General features: G+C 38.9%; 1 protein-coding gene across 1 annotated transcript; it reads right to left on the reverse strand.

The window, feature by feature from the left end:
• Window positions 1–1,061: 1,061 nt before the first annotated feature.
• On the reverse strand, window positions 1,062–19,610 carry slc39a13 (solute carrier family 39 member 13). Its single transcript, XM_040010814.1, has 10 exons — window positions 19,355–19,610; window positions 15,675–16,040; window positions 13,240–13,347; window positions 12,894–13,036; window positions 8,867–8,983; window positions 5,737–5,826; window positions 3,509–3,559; window positions 3,239–3,371; window positions 3,034–3,133; window positions 1,062–1,986 (listed from the first exon to the last, which is right to left on the reverse strand). The coding sequence occupies exons 1-10, from the start codon at window positions 19,566–19,568 to the stop codon at window positions 1,908–1,910; spliced, it is 1,401 nt and encodes a 466-aa protein (XP_039866748.1). The 5' UTR covers window positions 19,569–19,610; the 3' UTR covers window positions 1,062–1,907.
• Window positions 19,611–20,438: the final 828 nt, after the last annotated feature.

Here is a 20,438-nt window from a genome sequence, read left to right on the forward strand (position 1 = left end):
AGCCTTGACCATTCTCATCTGACCTCTGACATCAACAAGGCATTTTCACACAGAGAAACTGCTGCTCACTGGATATTTTCTCTTTTTCAGAGATGTCCCCAGAGACGTTCATGTGGGAAAATTCAAGCAGATCAGCAGTTTATGAAACACTCGGACCAGCCCCTCTGTCACTACCAAACATGCCAAGTTCAAAGTCACTTCATTCATTCCTCTGATGCTCATCTTGAACTTAAGCAGGGCATCCTGACCATGTCTTTTCCTAAACTCTTTGAGTTGCTGCCATGTGACTGTCTAACTGGATACTGCATTAACAAGTAGAACAAGTGTGGCAAAGTGGCGGGTGAGTGGATGCAGAAAAAAAAAATCTCAGTGTAAAGTTATGAAACACAAGCTCCTTTTGCAAATCTTCATGTTTTGATTTGTTTTTTGTTGGTTTTTTTTTTAAACACTAAACAGTTAAATCCACTCTGAAAAGTGAAGTTATTAAGAGGACGGTGTAAACATCATCAAAATATTATGATTAACATCCATCTGTCACATATTCCAACCCCCCGACTCCAGGAAATAAACTCTTGGGCTAAACTACGCAAGGATGAGAATAAGAATGAAAGATTTGTTTGCACCATTTGCCAGTGAAACCTCTTCCACTACAGAGTAAATAGTGGTTGCTGGTTGTCCTTCTGTGCTGTGACTTAGGAAGGCTCCCACAGACAATAAGCTGCTCACAGGCTGATGACTAAGGAAGGCAACCCGTGGAGGAGTCGTTATGGCAACAGAAGCTTGCCAAATAGACTGTGTTGAAATTGGACAAGTGTGAACACACAATCAATACCCCCCCACACTGCCATATGACATTTTAGGCAAAGGACCTTTTGCAGTAAAATTATGCTCACGGTGGACAACAAGGTCAGCTGAACACGTCGTACTGTCTCAGCACCCGCGCACAACTCTATCAGTCAAAATATCCCCAAATCCACTGAATCATGCGTCCCAGTGCTTCCTCTTGTCTGCTAAAGCGTGATGCTTAAAGTTAAAAATAAAATGGCTTCTTTAAACAGAGATGCTGGAAATTTACTGGTGATTTTATTCAGTGGTGGAAACTTTATATTAACAACATGACATGAACATCTGCATGGTTAACTTTCTAAAAATCTGTCTTAAGCATTACAAAACTGTTAGTGAAAACTAAATATGAAACCATACCAATCATCTTCTTCCTCGTGAACTAATTTCAACTTTGTCAGAGTCAAGTATACGGCGCCGGCACAGCTTTGTAACGAGCCCCGACTTCTGCTCGACAAAAGGTGCAGCCTGTGTTATGTTAGGGAGATAAAAGCATATCGAGTGTACTTTGGTGAGGAGCCGACTCTAAAGCGTTAAACCGTCCTGATTTCTTGGCACTTATTTCTGAACAAGGCAAAATGACAACGTGGTGCACGTCTGATGAATCCGTTTTCTCGTTTTCAATAAATATGCAGCAGCTACATGAGAAACAGAAGATGGGCAGCAGTAACAACACACAAAACATTTAAACAATGTAGCTCTGAATACACTATAAAGAGGGAGGTCCTTGTACAGGGCCGGTAATACTTGTTCTGACCAGGTACGTCAGGCGTACCCGTGTAAAGATACATGTGCAAAACATCATGATTATCTGTTCAACAAAAGACAATTTGGTAACAGAACTCCAAACGATCCAAGTTTGGCACATTTTGAAGTGTCCACACCATCTGTTCCGTCGACAGTCGTCCATCCGTAAGGTGCCAATCCTCTGTCAGACTTTTTTTTTAAGCATCACACAAAAGTTTCTATGAACATATATGACGGGTAAAAGATATGAGGAGAACAGGATGTTGCTCCGCTATTAAGTTTTAGTGTTTGGTAAGGCAAAAAGGGTGTTTCCGCCATTAGCAGTCGAGAATGGCAGAGAGCAGAGCCATGACAGCCACGCCACAGAAAATGAGCAGTACCTGCATCAGGGAGTGTCTGGAAAAGCAAACAAAAAGATAATAAAACGTTAGACATTGAGACTAATTTGAGCACATTAAAGGAAACCATCTGCCCTTTTTGAAACCACAGAGCCAGTTTTCCATTCCTTGCTAAGTTTTATTCTACTAAACGATCGGTCACAAACTACACACTGGCTCTTTCAGCCATCTCCAATGTCTCCCCCTGTGGCCTCGAGCAAAAACTAGATTAATATGGAGCATGGCAATAAAAAATGGCCATTTGTTTTAAGGGTGTGCAACCAAAGGACTGATAAGCTCATGCCATGGCAAGGAGTCCATTACCCATCATAAGAATGACTACCACTCCTACAATCCTCTATTCTGATTCCTTTGCACGAACACAGGTAGGACTGAAACTGTCCTGCAGAGCTTTAAATAGCTGCTTTGTTACAAAGCTAGCCTAACCCCCCCCCCAAAAAGGCTAATAAATGCTTTCCTTTTACTTCACACTTATAATAAAAAATAAAGTAATTAGTTCTATAATTTCATATACGCATCAAAATCAAGATGTTGCTATAATAAAAATGCTACTGCAACTAAAAGCAGTTAGGTGTGTCAAAAGATTTCAATATTTAAACCTATTTGTGATGTTGACAGGCTTCTTTATATTAGGCTGAAGCATGTTTTCCATGCAGATTTATTTTTGGTTAAACAACAAATAAACAAACAAAACCCCACTCTGGCTGTTTTGATAGTAAATGCTGGTGTCCCATGTATTAATCCATCTTGGCTCACATTATTGCCAAAGAACACATAAAGATGTGTATAAATATACATGTGGTGTGAGTTAAAGCCGGACGTTCGGTTTCCGGCAATACCAATCACCGATGAACATCTGTTTGTGAAAACATGCAAATTATTAAAACAGATAAAAACAAACAAACACACATGTGATTTAAAATAATTCTTCTTGTTTGAAATCCATTCGACATGCTGGTTAGACCCCAAGAATAATGCTGTTGATTTCCTCAGTAGCAGTAAAAGCACTTTAATAAAGGACTTCTTTAATAAACATACATCATACCTGAAACTGGATTCCTCAAGAAGGTCAGGCACTACATTCACCAGGGCTATATAGAGGAAGCCTCCAGAAGTGAAAGGCAATATCCAACTACTGGCATTTTCTAGGCACAATATGAAAGTCTTCTTACTGAACATGGCGACTGTAAAATGCACTCCAGTTATTAATAATGCGTTTGCTTGTGTGTTGTGTATTGGCCCCATCCTACCTGTGCCTTTTGGTGACTGAGCGCACAGAGCGAAGAAAGCTCCGAGGACCCCAACCAGTGCTGTAGACAGCTGCATGCGAGCAGCACTCCATCTGTCAAACCCGGCCCTCAGCAGAATGGCAAAGTCCCCCACCTGCAGATGATGATGTTTCCCACATAAAAAAAATGGGTAAACATTCAGCGTGTTTACAAACACTAGAGCACTTCCATTCTTCCGATACGCCTTAAGCAAAGTAAACTGTACAATTTAGCAGCAACTCTGATCCTCACCTCGTGTGGGATTTCATGGAGCAGGATTGCGAAGGTGGTGAGGAACCCAACCTGCAAGAAATGTATCATTAGTGCTGCTTTGTCCTACACAAAGAGCCTAAAGAAAACCACAACTGAGTCAGGAGTATAACTATGCATCAATTATTTCTTGTTTTGTTTTTAGCATGAATTAGGGAAGACAAAATCTCAGCAGATCACTATAAGTGAGCTTAAATTTCTTTTAGCCATAGTCAAGGAAAAATGAAAATCTCATGAAACAAAAAATGTAGTTCATACATCAGTAAGGTCAAGTGACAGTGAAGGTAACTTAAGCTGGTTTAGGCTTTAAAAAGCTAAAGTGATAGCAGCAATGACCACCTGCTTTTGAAACAAGACTTCATTGATCTGAGGGAAGTTGACAAATTTATAAAGTCCTGATTATTTAATTCTCAAAATAAACAAAATAAATATGTTGAAAGCACGATCATAGACCAGTGTGAATGAAAAAAATTGCTAATTTTACACTGTGCTAAATGCACAACGAGTAAACAGAAGACACTGGTGAGATGTCTTGTATGTGCATGTTTGAGACATTGAGTTAACTTCCTCTCTGGCACACGGATCCATAGTTCACGCTGCTTGCCTTATGTCTCTCCAGCTGGACTCCCATCCCACTGCTACAAATATACAATAACTTACTGAAGCGATACAAATTCATGTTACTGCAGTTTGGAGTGCAGATTTTTTCAATAAGACCGTAATGCACCAAACAGAAATAATGTTTTAAACTCAAAGGCTGCTCCCACAAGCCGAGGCTGTATATTTCTTCAATTTCAGACACTGTTTCGCCGTTTGGAATAATTATTATTGTATTTTGTATTAAAGTATTTATTATTCAACCTTTTGAAGTGCAAACAACCAACTTTGTATTCACACTTACCCACACTCAGTGGACATTATGTTACTGAGTCTGGTGTTTCCTCCTCTGAGGTTCCAGTAACAAACCACTGACATGTATTTATAACGCTGTGAAAAAGTATTTGCCCCTTTCTGACTTCTTTTTTTTTGGTGCATTTTTGTCACACTTACATGTTTGACATCAGATAACCTGAGCAAAAACAAAACACTTTTTAGACGATGATTTTATTTATGCAAGTGGGGGAAAAAGCTACGAGGTGGTTGAATTATTTGTGATTAACCACTCAGTTTCACTTGCCATACCTGCAAAGTGAAGCAGGTTAAAAGATCACTAAAAGTAACATATCATACCTCAATCATGTAAGTGCAACAAATTAAGAAATCGTGAAGGGGAAAATATTTCGGTGTATTGTATAGTTTGTATAGTATACATTATACTTGTATAGTGTAAAACATAAGGCCCGAGGGCCAGAATCAGCCCAACAAAGGCTCCAATCTGGCCCACTGGAAGGAGTGAATAGACTATGATGTTTAAGCTTTTCCCCCCTACTTATATTAAAATCACTCAGGAATTAAATGTTTAGTTAAATGTTTTTACACTGACAGAAACGGCACTTTCACTTGTCAGGGCCACTTAAACTCAAAGTGGGCTTTATGTGGCCCACAATGTAAAATGAATTTAACATCCCTGTTCTATACAGTTCGATGAAAACAGAGTAAAATGTGTGTCTTCAGACAAATATTGCTTCTTGTTCAAGAAACAGAATTTGAGGGGCTGCTACTCGACAGTCAACATTCAAATACAGTGTCTGAAAAACTTCCATTATAATTATAAAAGAGTCCAGCATCAGCTACTGCACTGTATTTACAGTCACCAACTGTCAGTATGTGACTGCAACTTCAGGGAACATCGGCAATTATATTGTAAAACCAGGAGTTCTTTCATGAATATGCATGCAGGAGACTAATTGTGAATAATCACATTCTCACAAAACTACTTTGCTGAATCAGTGTGGTTTTGAATTTGCATATTTTCAGCACAAAACTATCCAGATAAACTAAAACAAGGCGCCGCCACTGTTTTAAAGCACACTTTCGAGACTGCCACAACTCTGTTGCCATATTGGTTAGCTGGCATAAAGCACACATAGAGCTTGAGTTATTACTGGACCCAAAATAATAACTGCATCTGAAACCAAGAGCAAAATAAAGAGCAAGCACCTGAGCTTGAAAAAGCAAAGCTGCTAATATTACATGCACAGTACTTTAGATGTAGGACAAGCTGTTGGCTTTTGTGTGTAAACTACAAAAGAGGTGTCACCTTATCTTACCTTTTTGCTAACCAGGAAGCTCCCAGATACTGCCAGCCCATGGGTGAAGTTGTCAATGCAATTGGCGAGTAGGTTTAGGTATCCACTCATCTGTGACACAGAACACATGACACATATGTCACTGTTAGTCACATTACTGCATATTAGTCAGAACTGAGAAAACAGCACGAATGGATCACTTCTGCTACAGCACAGCCTCGGCAAAACTCCACCGCAACATTACATCCATGACGTAAAGTGTAGATGTTGAAATTTTAATTACTGAGTCTTTTGATGCTAACGAAGATTGCTTTCAGTTTTTTAAAAAGGCACAACGTCAAATATCAGTTTACTTTGTGGACCACATACAACTAAAAAAAAAACTATTCTGGAAAATAAAAATAGTTTCTAGTTGACTAAATGCTCGAGACATCTAGAAAATAATTAGCACAATTTCAGTGTCTTTAGTGTCTCAGTGTTTTTCCACATTTAGTCCATCTAATCTCATCATAAACAAACACATGAACAGGCCTTGGGTTATGTCCAGATGTCTCCAAATCTGGCTTTGGTGAAATTTTTCCATGATGCGACTTATTCTTGCAACACATTTTTTTTAATGGTGCAATAAAGCAGATTTTTTTTTGTTTTTTAAATTTCTTCTCTGGAGCTCTGGCCCACCAAAGTTCAGTCTTATCTAACACATGTTTGACACCCACGCCACTGCGAACGAAGAAACTAAACATAATAACACATAAAAAGATTTTGGTGATTAACTCTTGACTTTCTCTGCCAACTTTCTTGTTACCGTCTCCAAAACTAAATTGTTTATTATGCTGTCACTAAACACTTCCTGGTTCAAAAAACTCAGTGTTCCAAGCATGATATGTGGGGAAAGTGGAACAGCTTTGTTTTTTCAGTAAGCTCCTGCTTTGTCTTTTCAAGGAACCCAGTATTTATTTGCACATACACAAATTGTATGTAAATGCAAAAGCAATGTGGTCCAATTCCCGGCTTGTATACCACCACCAAACAAACTCTATACACAAAATGGAAAACAAAATTTAAAGAAAATTAGTTACAAAAAGTTATGACTTTATACTTTCAGCTCAGTTGTGATCTACCCATTTACACAAATCAAGGTAGGTTAAATATACACACAAAAACACATAAAGACAGACAGACACCTCCCCAGTGTATTCATCAGACTGGTCATATACTGGTGGAAACCCTTATGTATGGGATCACATTTGATCAGATATTAAATTGGTATCACTAACCTTTAAAATCTTTAATACATACGCTATATGTGTAAACAGCAGCACAATCTGTTTGGTGCAAGTATACAAGCTGCGAATGGCACCCCATTGCTTTTGCATTTACGCACGATTTAAGTATGTGCAAATAAATATTTACATACTTGAAAAAGGTAAAGAAGAAGCTTATTGAAAAGGGAAAGAAAAAAAAGAAAACTGGTCCACTTTCCCTACATATCATTCTTGTTGCAGTCAGTTTTTAAACGACAGAATTGGATAGGGCACACCATGTCCAATACAGGGTTGTGACTGAGGGTGAAGTCATATCCCAGCTGTCACAGGATAGGGCAAGGTACACTCTAGGTACACATAGGTCACCTGTCTATCACAAAGCTAACAAAGAAAGACTGACAACCTTGCACACTCCACCTACAGCCAATTTAGAATCATCACCTGGCTGAATATTAGTAGTTATACCTAAATTATTACAATTAGTAGAGCAAATTAATAAGAAAACACAGCCCAAGCCATCCTAAGAATTCCTCTATACACACCTCGTGAGGTGAGGACAACCATGTAATTTAAGACACTTTCACTGCAATTTCAATAGGTGTTACAAGGGGCCATAACACCCCCTTAAAAGGGTTTATTTAGGAGAAAAATACATTTTGTAATAATTATACCTGTTATCATAGTTGCTGCTGGTGCATTACTGAGGACCAGCTTTGAGGCAACTATGAATGCTATAGCCATGAGCAGGGATATGGTCCACTCAGCAAACCCCAGCTGGGAAACTCACCCAAAACTAACTTGTATTAGCTACACTTCATTGCCCCATTCTTAAATAAGGATCTGAAACCTAAATAATCAAGTCCCATCATACTTCACACACCTCAAAGTAGGGCAGGGCAATATGGCCAAAAATATTTATCACAATATATATTTGAAAATTTGCGATAACGATATAACTGACGATATAACTGATGTGAGACAAAATACTTTATTTTCACTTAAACAAACAGCTGTTTTTTAGCAGTGCAAATGCAAATTGCTTGCTGACAGCTTAACCAAAAGGCACTTTTGGTTAAACATGCAAGCGGACTGGAAATAACGACGGTCTGCTTGCATGTTCTACAAAAAAAAAAAAAAAAAAAAATTGCTTTGGTCGCCATCTGACAGACAAAAACGAAACCAGTTCCACATCACTGAAGTGCACGTTTTTAAAAACCAATTCTGGTTAATCTGTTTCATTCAACGATCCGCTTTTGCCCTTCTCATTCTCCTTCGCCGCTATGCTTTTTCCGCCATGTGTGTATGAAAACAAAGGCACTGCGCAGATAAGACTGAACTTTCCTTTGTGTCCTCTCTCACCCTTAGAATGACCCTCACTCAGCCTGGCTCTGGCTGAGATCTCAAAAAAGGAGTTCTTCATCCCCACTGTCGCCAAGTGTTTTGCTCATAAGGAATCGTTATACGCTTGAGGTTGTGCATCTTTACAATCCATTGCACGATGAGATAACTATTGTTGTGAACGGGCACTATATGAACATTTTTATATTGAATTAACCTATTATTTATGTTACCAACCAGCTTATGAGACATTTTAAAATGTAGCCTATACCCTAAAAAATAAAACTGTTAGAGAAAAAGGCATTGCAAAGGACTCACAACAGAGTCGTTCTACAGCAAAACTGATTATGCAAGTCTCTCTTCCTGGTTTCACTGAACCAACTACGTTGCTATTTATTACTCAGTTGGAGAAAGTAAAATTTTTTTTTTTTTAAATGTATTTCTTACATAAGCAAACCATGTCAAATTCTTACCCCAAGTGATGCCCCCATCTTTCATCATTTTCTGTCTTTTTGTTAACCGGGATATGTTTTGGTTGTCAGCCTTACCTTGATTTTCTCTGATCCTTCCTGCAAACTCTGCTTGGAGGATTTCCATGACTCAGCATGGTGCCTGTTACTGAGTGATACCACTGCTTTTCCACTGAAAACTGAATTAGGCTGTGTCTGTGGAGGGAAAAAACGGAAGGGGGGAGAAGGCACAAATGAACACATCTTCTCAACAAGAACTTTAAAAAAAAAAAAAAAAAAAAAAATCATTTAAAATACAGTTATGGTCAAAACAGTAAGGAAATGGTAATGCCTGAATCCCACAGTGCAGTAAACAGTCATGTTACTGCTGCTCCTGCCGTGTGTCAAACAGTTCACCCACAGGCAGCTTAACAGCTGGTAAAACATTCTCATTATATTTTGACCTTCCTACATTTGCGCTAATAAGCAGTCGTTTGTACTTTTCATTTGTTTTCTCAGAAACAACGAAATCTCCTTTAAATTCGACTGCCGCTCCATCATGTTTACATTTTCATATTATAAACAAAACAGAACGAGAGAGCGAGAACCATTCATCTTAGGCTATAGGGTTTGTTTTCCGAGAACAGCCAGCTTCCTTGTCCCATTATTCAGAAACCACTTACGCTGCCATTTAAACTGATAGTCAAATTAAATGAGAGGGAAATAGGCTGCTGACTGCTGGTCGCCGAAAGGAAATTTTTGCTCCATGTGTACGATTGAAGCATGAGGAAGTAATAAAGCGTGATGAATTTTGGGGGGTTATCAATCTCCTCCAACAGATTGGAGCTAAACTGTCGGTGCCAAATAGTCTGAGTTTTGCCTAATGAGAAATTCAAAATGACCTAAGAAGCCAGAAAGTGATAAAAATCCTATCTTGACATTTTCCATTTGACTCTGAGGCTCTCCACGCGTTTGTTCGTTCTTCTTAAACACTGACCCAATTAGAGTAAAGAAATTTAGTTCAGCTTGTTATACTTTTTGCTTCCTATGGAAAGATTTGCCATACAATATTATCAGAGAAAACACCTATAACCACCTTCTCGTTCTCTCATTCCCCGTCTCTTGCTGCCTGTGTCTATAAGTTGAGTATTATCCTTTGGACACTCAAATGGCTAAAGCAGCTGCTACACCCCAGCGCTATAAATAGACACCAGTGGAGGAGCTGAGCCATGGATTCCAATCTTCTCCCTCAATAGCAATAGAAAGATAAGAAAGGGAATGAGGCTGCCTTTACAAACATACTGCTATCAGCCAGTGTGTTTGTCACTCTATATTATCTCCATCTAACCCCTAAACAATAAACTTAAACAACTAAGAATGCTACAGTATTTATAGTTAATAGTTCATTTATAGATATTTAAATAATAACTATAAATAGTTGTTTTTTAAACCAGTGCACATAAACGCCACGTCTCATGTAGGTGAGGTTGTTCATGGGTAAACATATATATGTTTACCTACAGGGGAGGGTAAAGGCAGAATTCAGATGAATACACATATACGGTGTTGTGAAAATGTGTTTGCCTCCTCCCTGATTTCCTATTTTGTTGTATATTTGTTACACTAAAATGTTTTAGATCATCAAACAAATGTAAATATTAGACAAAGATAACACAAGTAAACACAAAGTGCAGTTTCTAAATAATGTTGTTTACTATAAAAGGGGAAAAAAATCCAAAGCTACCTTTTCCCCCCACAAAGACAGAGCAGACACTCGCTTTGCTTTCATGCACACATGCCCAAATTTATCACCCCAGATACATCGGTATCTGTATTGTCTGATTTCTGCAAATGATTTCTGATTTCTGATGAGATGACTCAGGAGGGGTGGGTTATTTTTATCCTCCCATGAGGCTCTGTGGAATCACCAACGGCCAACAGTGTTGTGGAAAAAGTATTTGCCCCTTCCTCGTTTCTTGTTTTTGCACATTTGTCATGCTTACATATTTAAGATCATTACATTACAATAATGCAGTTTTAAAATTACTATTTCATTTATTAGGGGAAAAGGCTATCCAAACCTGATCTCCCTTGTTAAATTATTAATTCTGACTAACCACATTTTGTGGAAAATTGATTTCAACTCCAGTAGGCTCCACCCAGCCCTGATTAATGCCAGAACTGTTGAATCACTTCTATAGATGCTGTGTGACAAAATAGCTCAGAAAGCAGCTGAGAAAGAAAATCATTGACATCTTTCAGTCTGGAAAGAGTTACAAAGCCACAATAACCAGAGAACTGCAGTTAAGATCAGAGGTCATGACTGAACAATAAGAAAGAGACTGAGCAAAAATGGCATCCACAGGAAAGTTCTAAGCCAAAAAAAAAAACCCTGCTGGGCAAAAAGAACACAAAGGCTCGTGTCACATTTGAAGCTGGAATAACTTTGGAATAACCTGGATGACTTGTCATAAATGCTGGAACCATGAATTCTGCTCTCCACCTGAAAATCCTGAAAGAGAATCTCCGAACATCAGTTCATCCCCTGAAGCTCAAGCACTTGGGTTATGCTGCAGTACAATGATCTGAAACACACTAGCAAGTTTACCTCTGTATAGTTAAAAAACAGTGACCTAGTCAAAATCTTGGACTTAAATCCAATTGAGATGCTTTGGTGTGACCTTAAAAATGCCGTTCATGGTCGAATACCCTCCAGTGTGGCTGAAATAAAACAATTCTGTAGAGTGAGCCACAATTCCTCATTGCTATTTATCACAAACACTTGATTGCAGTTCTTGTTGCCAAGGGTGGCACAACCAGTTATCAGGAGCACATACTTTTTCACAGCACTGTTTGGCATTGCAGCCAGACACCAGAGGAACGTATCATTATAGTAGTGCTATCCAACCTCTGAAAAAATGTGCGGCCCAGACGTGCAAATAAAGAAGTGCGCGGATGAAAAAGGGACGCACACACAACGGGAGTTTATTTCTCACGTCCAGCGTGAAGAAATGTTTGCACACTGATATAAGCTGAGGGATTTACCCAACCATAATAATAAATGCTAATTAGTGAACATAAGTAGCTGGATATCAGATAAAGAGCTACAACGTTGAGTCACGATATTTTTCGGCTCTTTAATTAGGGGTCCAGATACACAAGTGTATGTGCAAGTACAACCTTATGCTCTAATTTTAAAATCAGTCCAAAAGTCAGTTTTATCCTCCTGTTGCCTCTCTTGATGATAGGTATGAGGGATCAGTGTAGCTGCACCACATACACACCAATTTCAAAGCGCGCAGAAGTCCAGACCCAGTCACATCTGCTGGAAGCGTCACTTACATGTAAAAGTGCAGCACGAAACCATAGCTTGGCAGATTAAATTGATCATAAATCTCAGAATAATCACAATATTAATATAAAGCATCAATTTGGAAATGAGATAAAAATCGACCTGACTGTCAAGCTACCCCAAATCACTTTGATCATCATAACCCTATTACTCAGCTGTACGACACGTAGCTGTCCTCCCCTCTGTGCTGATAGTAGTGCGGAGATGAGCAGTGTTTGTGTAATTTGTTAGCCTGTTAAATACAACGCTGGAAAACTGGCAACAATGACCCTGTCCAATATACAAATCCTTACAAATGAGCAAATTAAAGAGAAGACATAAAAATCCATCTCTGACAGCACAGTGATGCTGTTAGCATCGTTAGCTTTCTGTGTGGACTTTGCTTGCTCTTTCTGTGCCTGTGGGGGTTCTTCCCAGATCCTCCAGGGTGAACTGATGCTTCTAAATTGGCTATAGATGTGAATTTGAATTCTGTCCAGTATCTGTCCCCGATTTGGTCAAATAGCTCACAAAATGGATAGATGGCTATTTCTCTCTCACTGAACAAGAATGCCGATGTGCATATTTCCCAAAATCTCAAGCTGTTGGTGAAAGCGTCATGTGATGTTTCAGTCATAGAAAAAAACTGGCAGAATTATGCTGACTGAACACAAATGCATTCTGCACCAAGCATACCAATGAAAAGATAAATATGTGAAGGCTTGTATTGACATGTGTGTGCGCAGCACTGAGCATATTCTTCTGAAAACGCAGCATTTCAGCAGAAATACTTACAGCCGAGTTAAAATTCAGGTCAGAAACTGAAGTGGAGTTCTTGGGGCTGTCTTGGTCTGGGAACATTTTCTCCAGGAGCAGGAAGGCCAGCAGACCGATTATTACCCACAAGCCTTGTGTCATGTAGTGGTTTTGTTTACCAGCTGGAAGGGTAGCAAACAGACTGCAAATAAGGCTGAGAGAGCAAATACACTTCATAAGATGCTTCAGGAGAAGCAGACTGTTAACAGTGAAAGCAAGCTGGTGTCTAAATATTACAATGATAGTAAACATTATTAGCAATTATAGAAGAATAGGTCAAATTGAATACAGAAGTGGGGAAGGCACTGGTGGAAAGGAGACCCACCTGAAGAGCCAGAGAGCTCCCAAGCCTCGGGAAGTAGGTGGAGGAATACATCACCCAGGAGACCACCAATAGCAAAGCTCAAGAGCTGTTTCAGCTTATGGCATCCAGCTGACAAAACACACACACACAAAATATCAAGGTAACAATTATTTTGCAGAGTAAAAGTTATAAATAATTTTATACAATTTTCATGTTTTTGGTTTACAATTACAAGCACAAACTGATTCCACTTTCCACTCATCAACTAATCATTTTGTCACAAGAGACATTAATACACAAGAGAATCTCTGGCTCACCTTACTAATATTAACCATGCTTACTCACGCGCCACGTTTTTATTCCTGAGGAGTTTCCTTGGTAATGACTAACCTCAGCTCACGACTGCACTTGGAAGCTCACAGCCTAAAATACACATTTGGCCTGCCACGTTCTTTAGGGTGGGGCACCTGAAAGAGGCCTCAGACTGACCTACAATAACACGTCTAGTTACTGAAGCTCAACAGTAAAAACCTCTCTCACTCTTCAACCATATGTTAACTGGTTAAAATTACAGGCAGGTATTGTAAGGGTACATTACTGCCTGCCAGGGATGGGTACTAATGCCTGGTACTAAACAGGCAATGGGGTGAAATGTTAAATAATGAATAAGCTCTGACGTAATTGGTTCTGCTCTCAGGACTGGGGGAGGATGTAATGCATTTTCACCATTTCCAATCTAGAAACTTCTCTTGTAGACTGCGTGCGAGGCCCACTGGCACAATGCTGCACATGTATCGAGACCCTTCGTTTAATAACAACCACAAACGAGAATGCAACATACAAAAATGTGTCTAGAATTCAACACCACTCACTGCCACAAGCGCTGCAGGTCTTTTCTTGTCAGGGCAGAAATGACTAATATCTTGAAATATCTAGCGGACATCACTTACTGATAATGTCGTTTTCCACTGCCATGTCCAAAACAAGGAAAATACTGCATGTGACTGCACAACTCAGTATTTCTCATTGAAAATCCACTGCACAAGTAGTGCCAGATCTATTAGTCTCAGATGTACAAAATTTTGGTTCCAATTAGAAAATGTCAGTACGCGAATAAGTTAGACTAAGGTGCTAAACATCACAGTGCCTCAGTGCAGCCTCACAGAGCTGTTGGTCCGGCTTCCATTTTCCCGCCTATCGGGCATTTCTCCTTTCATTTTTATTTGGTGTGGACCTGGGTGACCTTTAGACTGACAGTTTGAGAGTCCTTCTGTTCAGTATGGTATTTTAATGCCTCATGGCAGGGGGGTGGAATCATTATCATGAGGTCACCACAGGAGACGATCTGTTTACCAGGAAGCAGCAGTTTTCCAAAAGGTTTGAGTACCCTTCACATTAAACCATGAGGAATGTGCAGCTGGGTTTAGGAGAGGCTGACCAGAACTACTTGTTGATCATACCGGGATTTATTATTCAACAGCTGGAAATCTGGAGATTTTAGCTATATCGTTGTAAGAAGCTTTGAGAATCAGCGATGCCAGGTCAGACTTCTGTAACTGTAACGTACTTCCTTGATTCACTACAAGCATTTGAAGTCTGAACTCTTGTCCTTTAAAACACTGCCATCTCGGTTTATGTTGACTATTGACTATACTATTGTCAAATGTATTTTTGAGCAAGTAAAAAGGATTATAAATCTAAAAGTTTTGGCCAATTGGTAACAACTAGGGACAAATAACCCTCTAGGGAATGCCCGGACTGGTCGGCGAACTTTTATGAGAATACACATATTTTTGGTTGGCAGATGGTCACCAAGCAGTCTCTACACCCATGTGACTGAGGTCTTCCATATTTACATCACCAAGTAACAATGCAATGCCATAAAGCCCCGCAGAGCAATTATTTAGTGTGCCCTCAACAAAGAATGATAAAACGAAATGTTCTCTTGTTGGCTGCAAGACCAAACACAAGACTACTCATGCATTCCTCGACATCAGAGCAACTGAAGACTCAGTGGGCGACTTTTACTGTAATAGCTATGTTAGCTCAAGAGAAATCTTTTTATGTTTAAGGTTAACAACATCCAGCGTGACAAGGGTTACCATCTGTTGTCTTCATTCTGTGTGCATGTTGATTATATTTAATACAATTACAGTCCCGACAACTGTGTTATTGTTTACATGTGTGTTTTGTTTGTTTTCACTGTCAGATGCATGAACATGAAACAGTGACACAAACGCAGCCCATTAAAACAGGTGCACCCTAGCTTTTGTTATGCCAAATGACCCTCACAGCATTGTCTATTGTTTCACCTACACAAATATGTGTGATCGGCTTCTCTTGCATAGCGTCACATATGGTAAATGTCTATGCAGTTTTATCATTGCAGTTATAAAATACATGTTATAATATAAATAATGCAAAGGCATACTGATGTTGCACATCGTCTCTCTCACCTTCTGTTTTGAGGGCTGCTCCAGCTTCAATGGGAATGACAAGCAGGGGGAAAATCCCACTGAGGCCTACAGCAACAGAGCCCACGAGAGACAGGAGCCAAATATGAGCACGCTCACTGGCTAAGAAGTCTGCTACTGCCTGGAGGCCTGGGAGGTCATCTGTCAGGCTGGGGCCTGGTCCTGCAGCTGTGGCCGTCGCATGAGCCATAACTGTTTGTGTCATCTTCTGGTTGCTCGATGCCCCCCTGGAGGTCAGCATCAGCAGGGCAACCGGGATAAACAGAGCCGCTACAGCCCAGCTGGGCCTCCAGTAACGTCCACCTTTCATCCGTTCCAAGGTCCAAAAAATACTTGCAACCAGTAATTCTGTAAAGGAAGGAAACCATAACAAAACAGGTCTTCTCTGTACCTTATAAATGTACTTTAAAAAAACAACAACAACAAAAAAACATATAATTAAACTGAAAACTTCTAAAACGGTTAATCTTTGCAGCTGAGTAGATGGAATTGGTGTTTCTGCTGCAGTTTTTTTTTATTTTTATAATAAAATAAAATGAAAAATGAACAGAAAGATTGAAACACAATCTACAAACATCCTTCTGAAGAACAGCGATTATTTCCATGGAACAATTTCTTAAAAGTTATAAATCACACACAGTACTGTGAGTCACCCCTCATTTCTTTTTATTTCGCTCAAAGGAAGCCAGGCTCTCTCAAGCTATTTCAAAATGTGTCCACTCATTTTTCAGCCCAGTTCTTGACCCTTAACATTTTCATAGGACTTTTTTTTTGGAGCCAATTAACACTGACCTATGAAGCATAAAAAGAGATTAACAAGTGTTCTGTTTACACATATCGGACAACTTTTAACCAGAAGTAATTTCAAATTATGTCTTTAGTCAGTTCCAAAAAAACATAATTTGTTCCAGTTTCTTTAACAGAATCTAAAAACAACAAAGATTTCACAGTTTGCCAAGCATAAAAAGTTTGTTTGGTTTTTTTTGCACTAAGAAGGTGATTCCCACAGACCTAATACCGTAAAACTTCACATATCTCAGTATGGTATGAAGTGAATCCTTAACAATTTGAGAAAACTGGACAAGTGGAGGACAAAAGAAGAAGTGGGAGGCCTAAAAACTGTCTATAACGGATGGAACAGTATCTAAAAATCATGTCCTCAAAAAGAAAGAAAGAAAGAAAGAAAGAAAGAAAGAAAGAAAGAAAGAAAGAAATTATTCCCAAAGAGTAATGTCTTTAAGACATATATAAAAAAAAGAAGAAAAAAAACACACACACCAAAGACCTGACACAGGACCTAAGATGATCCCGGTACTGTTCACTGAAGGCTCACCAGAAATGACCTCAGTGTAAAGGAAACGGAAAAGCTGAAGTATGTAATTACACATTAACTGGCCGGACAAGTAGTGACAGTAAAATATAGCGATGAATCCAGATATTTAAGTTTTGGTTCAAATCCTCATCAGAACAGAGTGTGACACTAAACAGGGAGTGTCTATATCCAGCTGTAAAACACTGTCCTGGTTTGGAACTGCGTTTCAGTGGTGTTGGGAGTCAAAATTGATGGGATTATGAACGCAGAGAAGTACCATCTGATTTTGATCCATCACGCAATGCCACCTGGAAAGTGTCTGTTTTGCAACACCTTCCATTTCTTTCAGCATGACAATGATGTCAAACACACTGCCAATGAAGTAACAGCATACCTGGATAGAAAAAAAAGCACACAAACACAAACAGAACAAATAGCAGCAACATTCAAAGAGGAGCTTTGAATGTCTTTCAGGAAGCCTGGAGAACTATTCCTATATTTCCATTTGTGTTAGTATTTAAGTGGAAAAATATTTAGAAATGAAAGGTGACTTTAGACATTTGCCCAGCACTGTAAACCAGGACCAGTATACACTATATACTGTGTATGTAAGTACTGGGGGATGACACAGTTTTATTACTGGCGCTGTACGCCACCACAAGAGATCTGAAATTAGACATGTCAAGACGAAACTCAAGTGCAGGTTTTCAGAGTTAAATCCAGGGTTTCATGAAAACATACTAACTATAGATATTAAGATATTACTGCCATTTTTTATTGCCTCAAAAAAAAAAAAACTTAAATAAAATCATTCTAAATAATACAAGCTGCTTTTACCTCTTGTTGTCGGTTTACTAGAACTGGGAGCACTGATCCAAATATCAATAGTATCAATACCGATGGTGGTTAACACCTCAAACATGCACTATGAAAAATGTCTGAAACTTTTTGTGTTGACTGCCACGTCCATTGTATTTATAACCTATTGAACTTTTAAACAAAAGAAGCTGGCCTGCTTTAGAGCATTTACAAAAAAACTCCACTTTCAATATGCATGAAAAGATGAAAGGTGTGTTTTGTTACCAAATTATTGTGAAAAGTGAGAAAAAAAATCAAGTGCTTCAATTTGCTATGATGATACTTTATCTCATAAGTCATAACACACTGAGGTCCACTCCATAAGCTGCCTTGTAGGCTAAAAATATCAGTATTGATATTGATATTTCCAATACCTGCACTGTATTTACTTGATATTTGATTGATACCAAAATTTGCAATCTGGCCGAGCACTACTATTTACAGCATTTACAGCCTGTATCTGTCCACAGCTTTTGTCCACTAACAAAAACGAGACTATAAATTATAGAGCTGTAATTCATAAACCCTTCCTATAATTTGTATATACAAGAATACCCTCAAACATAAGCCAAGAGTATCCCTGTATTTATTAGGATAAACTGTAACTTAAATATGGTGTTTGGTAACAGTAGCAGTAGTTTTAGTAGTTTTTCTTTAGGTCACGAGCAGTTGTCCAAGCATTTCACTACATATCGTACTGTGTATGACTGTGTACGTGACAAATAAAATTTGAATTTTTTTTTTTTGAATTTTTAGCACTACACATACTGGTCCCATTAAAACATCTGTGGATTTGATTTTTACTCAACTTGCATCAATAAATATTAACTTTTTAAACTCTCGGTAAACACTGGAGGCATTAAAAAAGACTTTGGCATACATGTGACAAAAGTTCAGCTATGCTGGAGGAAGAAAGTTCCAGAAATAGCAGACAGACTTCCTCCTGGCAGGAGCCTATTGATATTTTTGTACAAGCCTTTTTTTTTTAACAGTGACTGCGAAAAGTTTAAGTGCCTTTAATTTATTATCGATTAATCACATTTTTGCAAGGGGGAAATGTATAACACGTTTACGTCGCTGTTAAACATCCAGTTTGACACTTCCCTGCTTGGGATTTCCCTGGAATTGCAGATTTAAGCAGCACGTAACATACGCAGTTGCGCTGTGATATTAACCGCAGAGAAGATGCAAGGACGGTGGTGAAAAAAGTCGCAAGCAGTGCGGCAACTTAAAAAAAAAAAAAGCGGTTAACTCAAAGTTGTGTCAGCCAAGTTTACACTTGGGGTCTGGTTAGCAGGCTAACGTTAGCCCGTAAACGTGCAGACGGGCACAGCTACAGAGATTAGCCTCGCTGACACGCAGTCACTTCACATTAAAGCTAACCCTGCTATAGCTAGCACCAATTTCACAAACTTACAGATCGCGTCAGCGGTCAGGAAACCAAAATAAATAGCAGTCAGCATGTGGCTTTTTTTTTTTTTATCTCTAATACCTTGTGATTTCGGCAATCTTTGCACCAGTGTGTCCCTGCCATCCAGGCCGGCTTGATAAAATGCAGGCTGAGTTCCTCCAGCTGCTGCTGCTCCTGCAGACAGGGATCCGTTAGCTGCAGCGCACCAGAGACTGCGGGTCACCGCGGCTTCCCCAGTCTCCGAACCATACGCTGCTCCAGACAGCCACGTATCAGGATCATGGAGGGGAAACATAAACAACAGAGGAGAGGCACAGCATGGATCCCGCCCCACCAAAACGCTCCAGGAAGTAACTTTATTGCCCCCCTCCCTTCTTTCACTCGGGACCCTTGAGCTCTCTAAATCAAGGCCAAATATCAGCATACTTTTCTTGCTCGGGTAATTTTTATTTTTACTTCAGTGAAATGTCGGGATGTAACTAGATACCACTAGCACAAAAAAATCAAATCCTAACCCAAAATAATTGTATAATTGGTAAGAGTGTTTGAAACAGATTTCAGAATCGACTGATCCGATTAGTCGAACAAAAAAAAGATTATTTGCATCAAATATAAAAAACATGCCTCCCATGTTTTTCTTTTCTTTTTTTTAATGAGAGTAAACTGAATAAGCATTTGTTTTTTCTGCAAAGTAAGACAAATAACTATTATTGTGCTTTAACAGTTTACACTTTAAGTATATATAATAATAATTTTAATTAGCCTATAACAGAACAGATAATTCATGTTATCTATAAAGAAAAGTTTGGCTACCATCAGTATAGTCCATCACAGGTGTAAAATGTAGAAGAAATAGCTATATATATAGTCATTGTGGCTTACGATAATTAGATATATGGATTAATCTTACTGCCTTCATGTGGAATATTTTTAGTATCTGAGGGGTTTTTTGGCCTAATATCACTGCAAAACTAAACAAACCAGAGTGTGAAAAAAAAAGCCCCAAAACAAAATAGAATAATGGTCAAAAAGAGAGATGCATACTGTCATTATCATCCTCAACGGTCCCATTATTGTTGCTGTTAGATACAGTATGACTGTAAGTGTCATTACACAATGCAGGTCTTATTGCAGACAGTGTTACTTAATATAAATAAGGAAGAGA

Source organism: Simochromis diagramma, unplaced genomic scaffold (genome assembly GCF_900408965.1).
Source record: "Simochromis diagramma unplaced genomic scaffold, fSimDia1.1 OVJJ01000603.1, whole genome shotgun sequence".
Lineage (NCBI taxonomy): Eukaryota > Metazoa > Chordata > Actinopteri > Cichliformes > Cichlidae > Simochromis > Simochromis diagramma.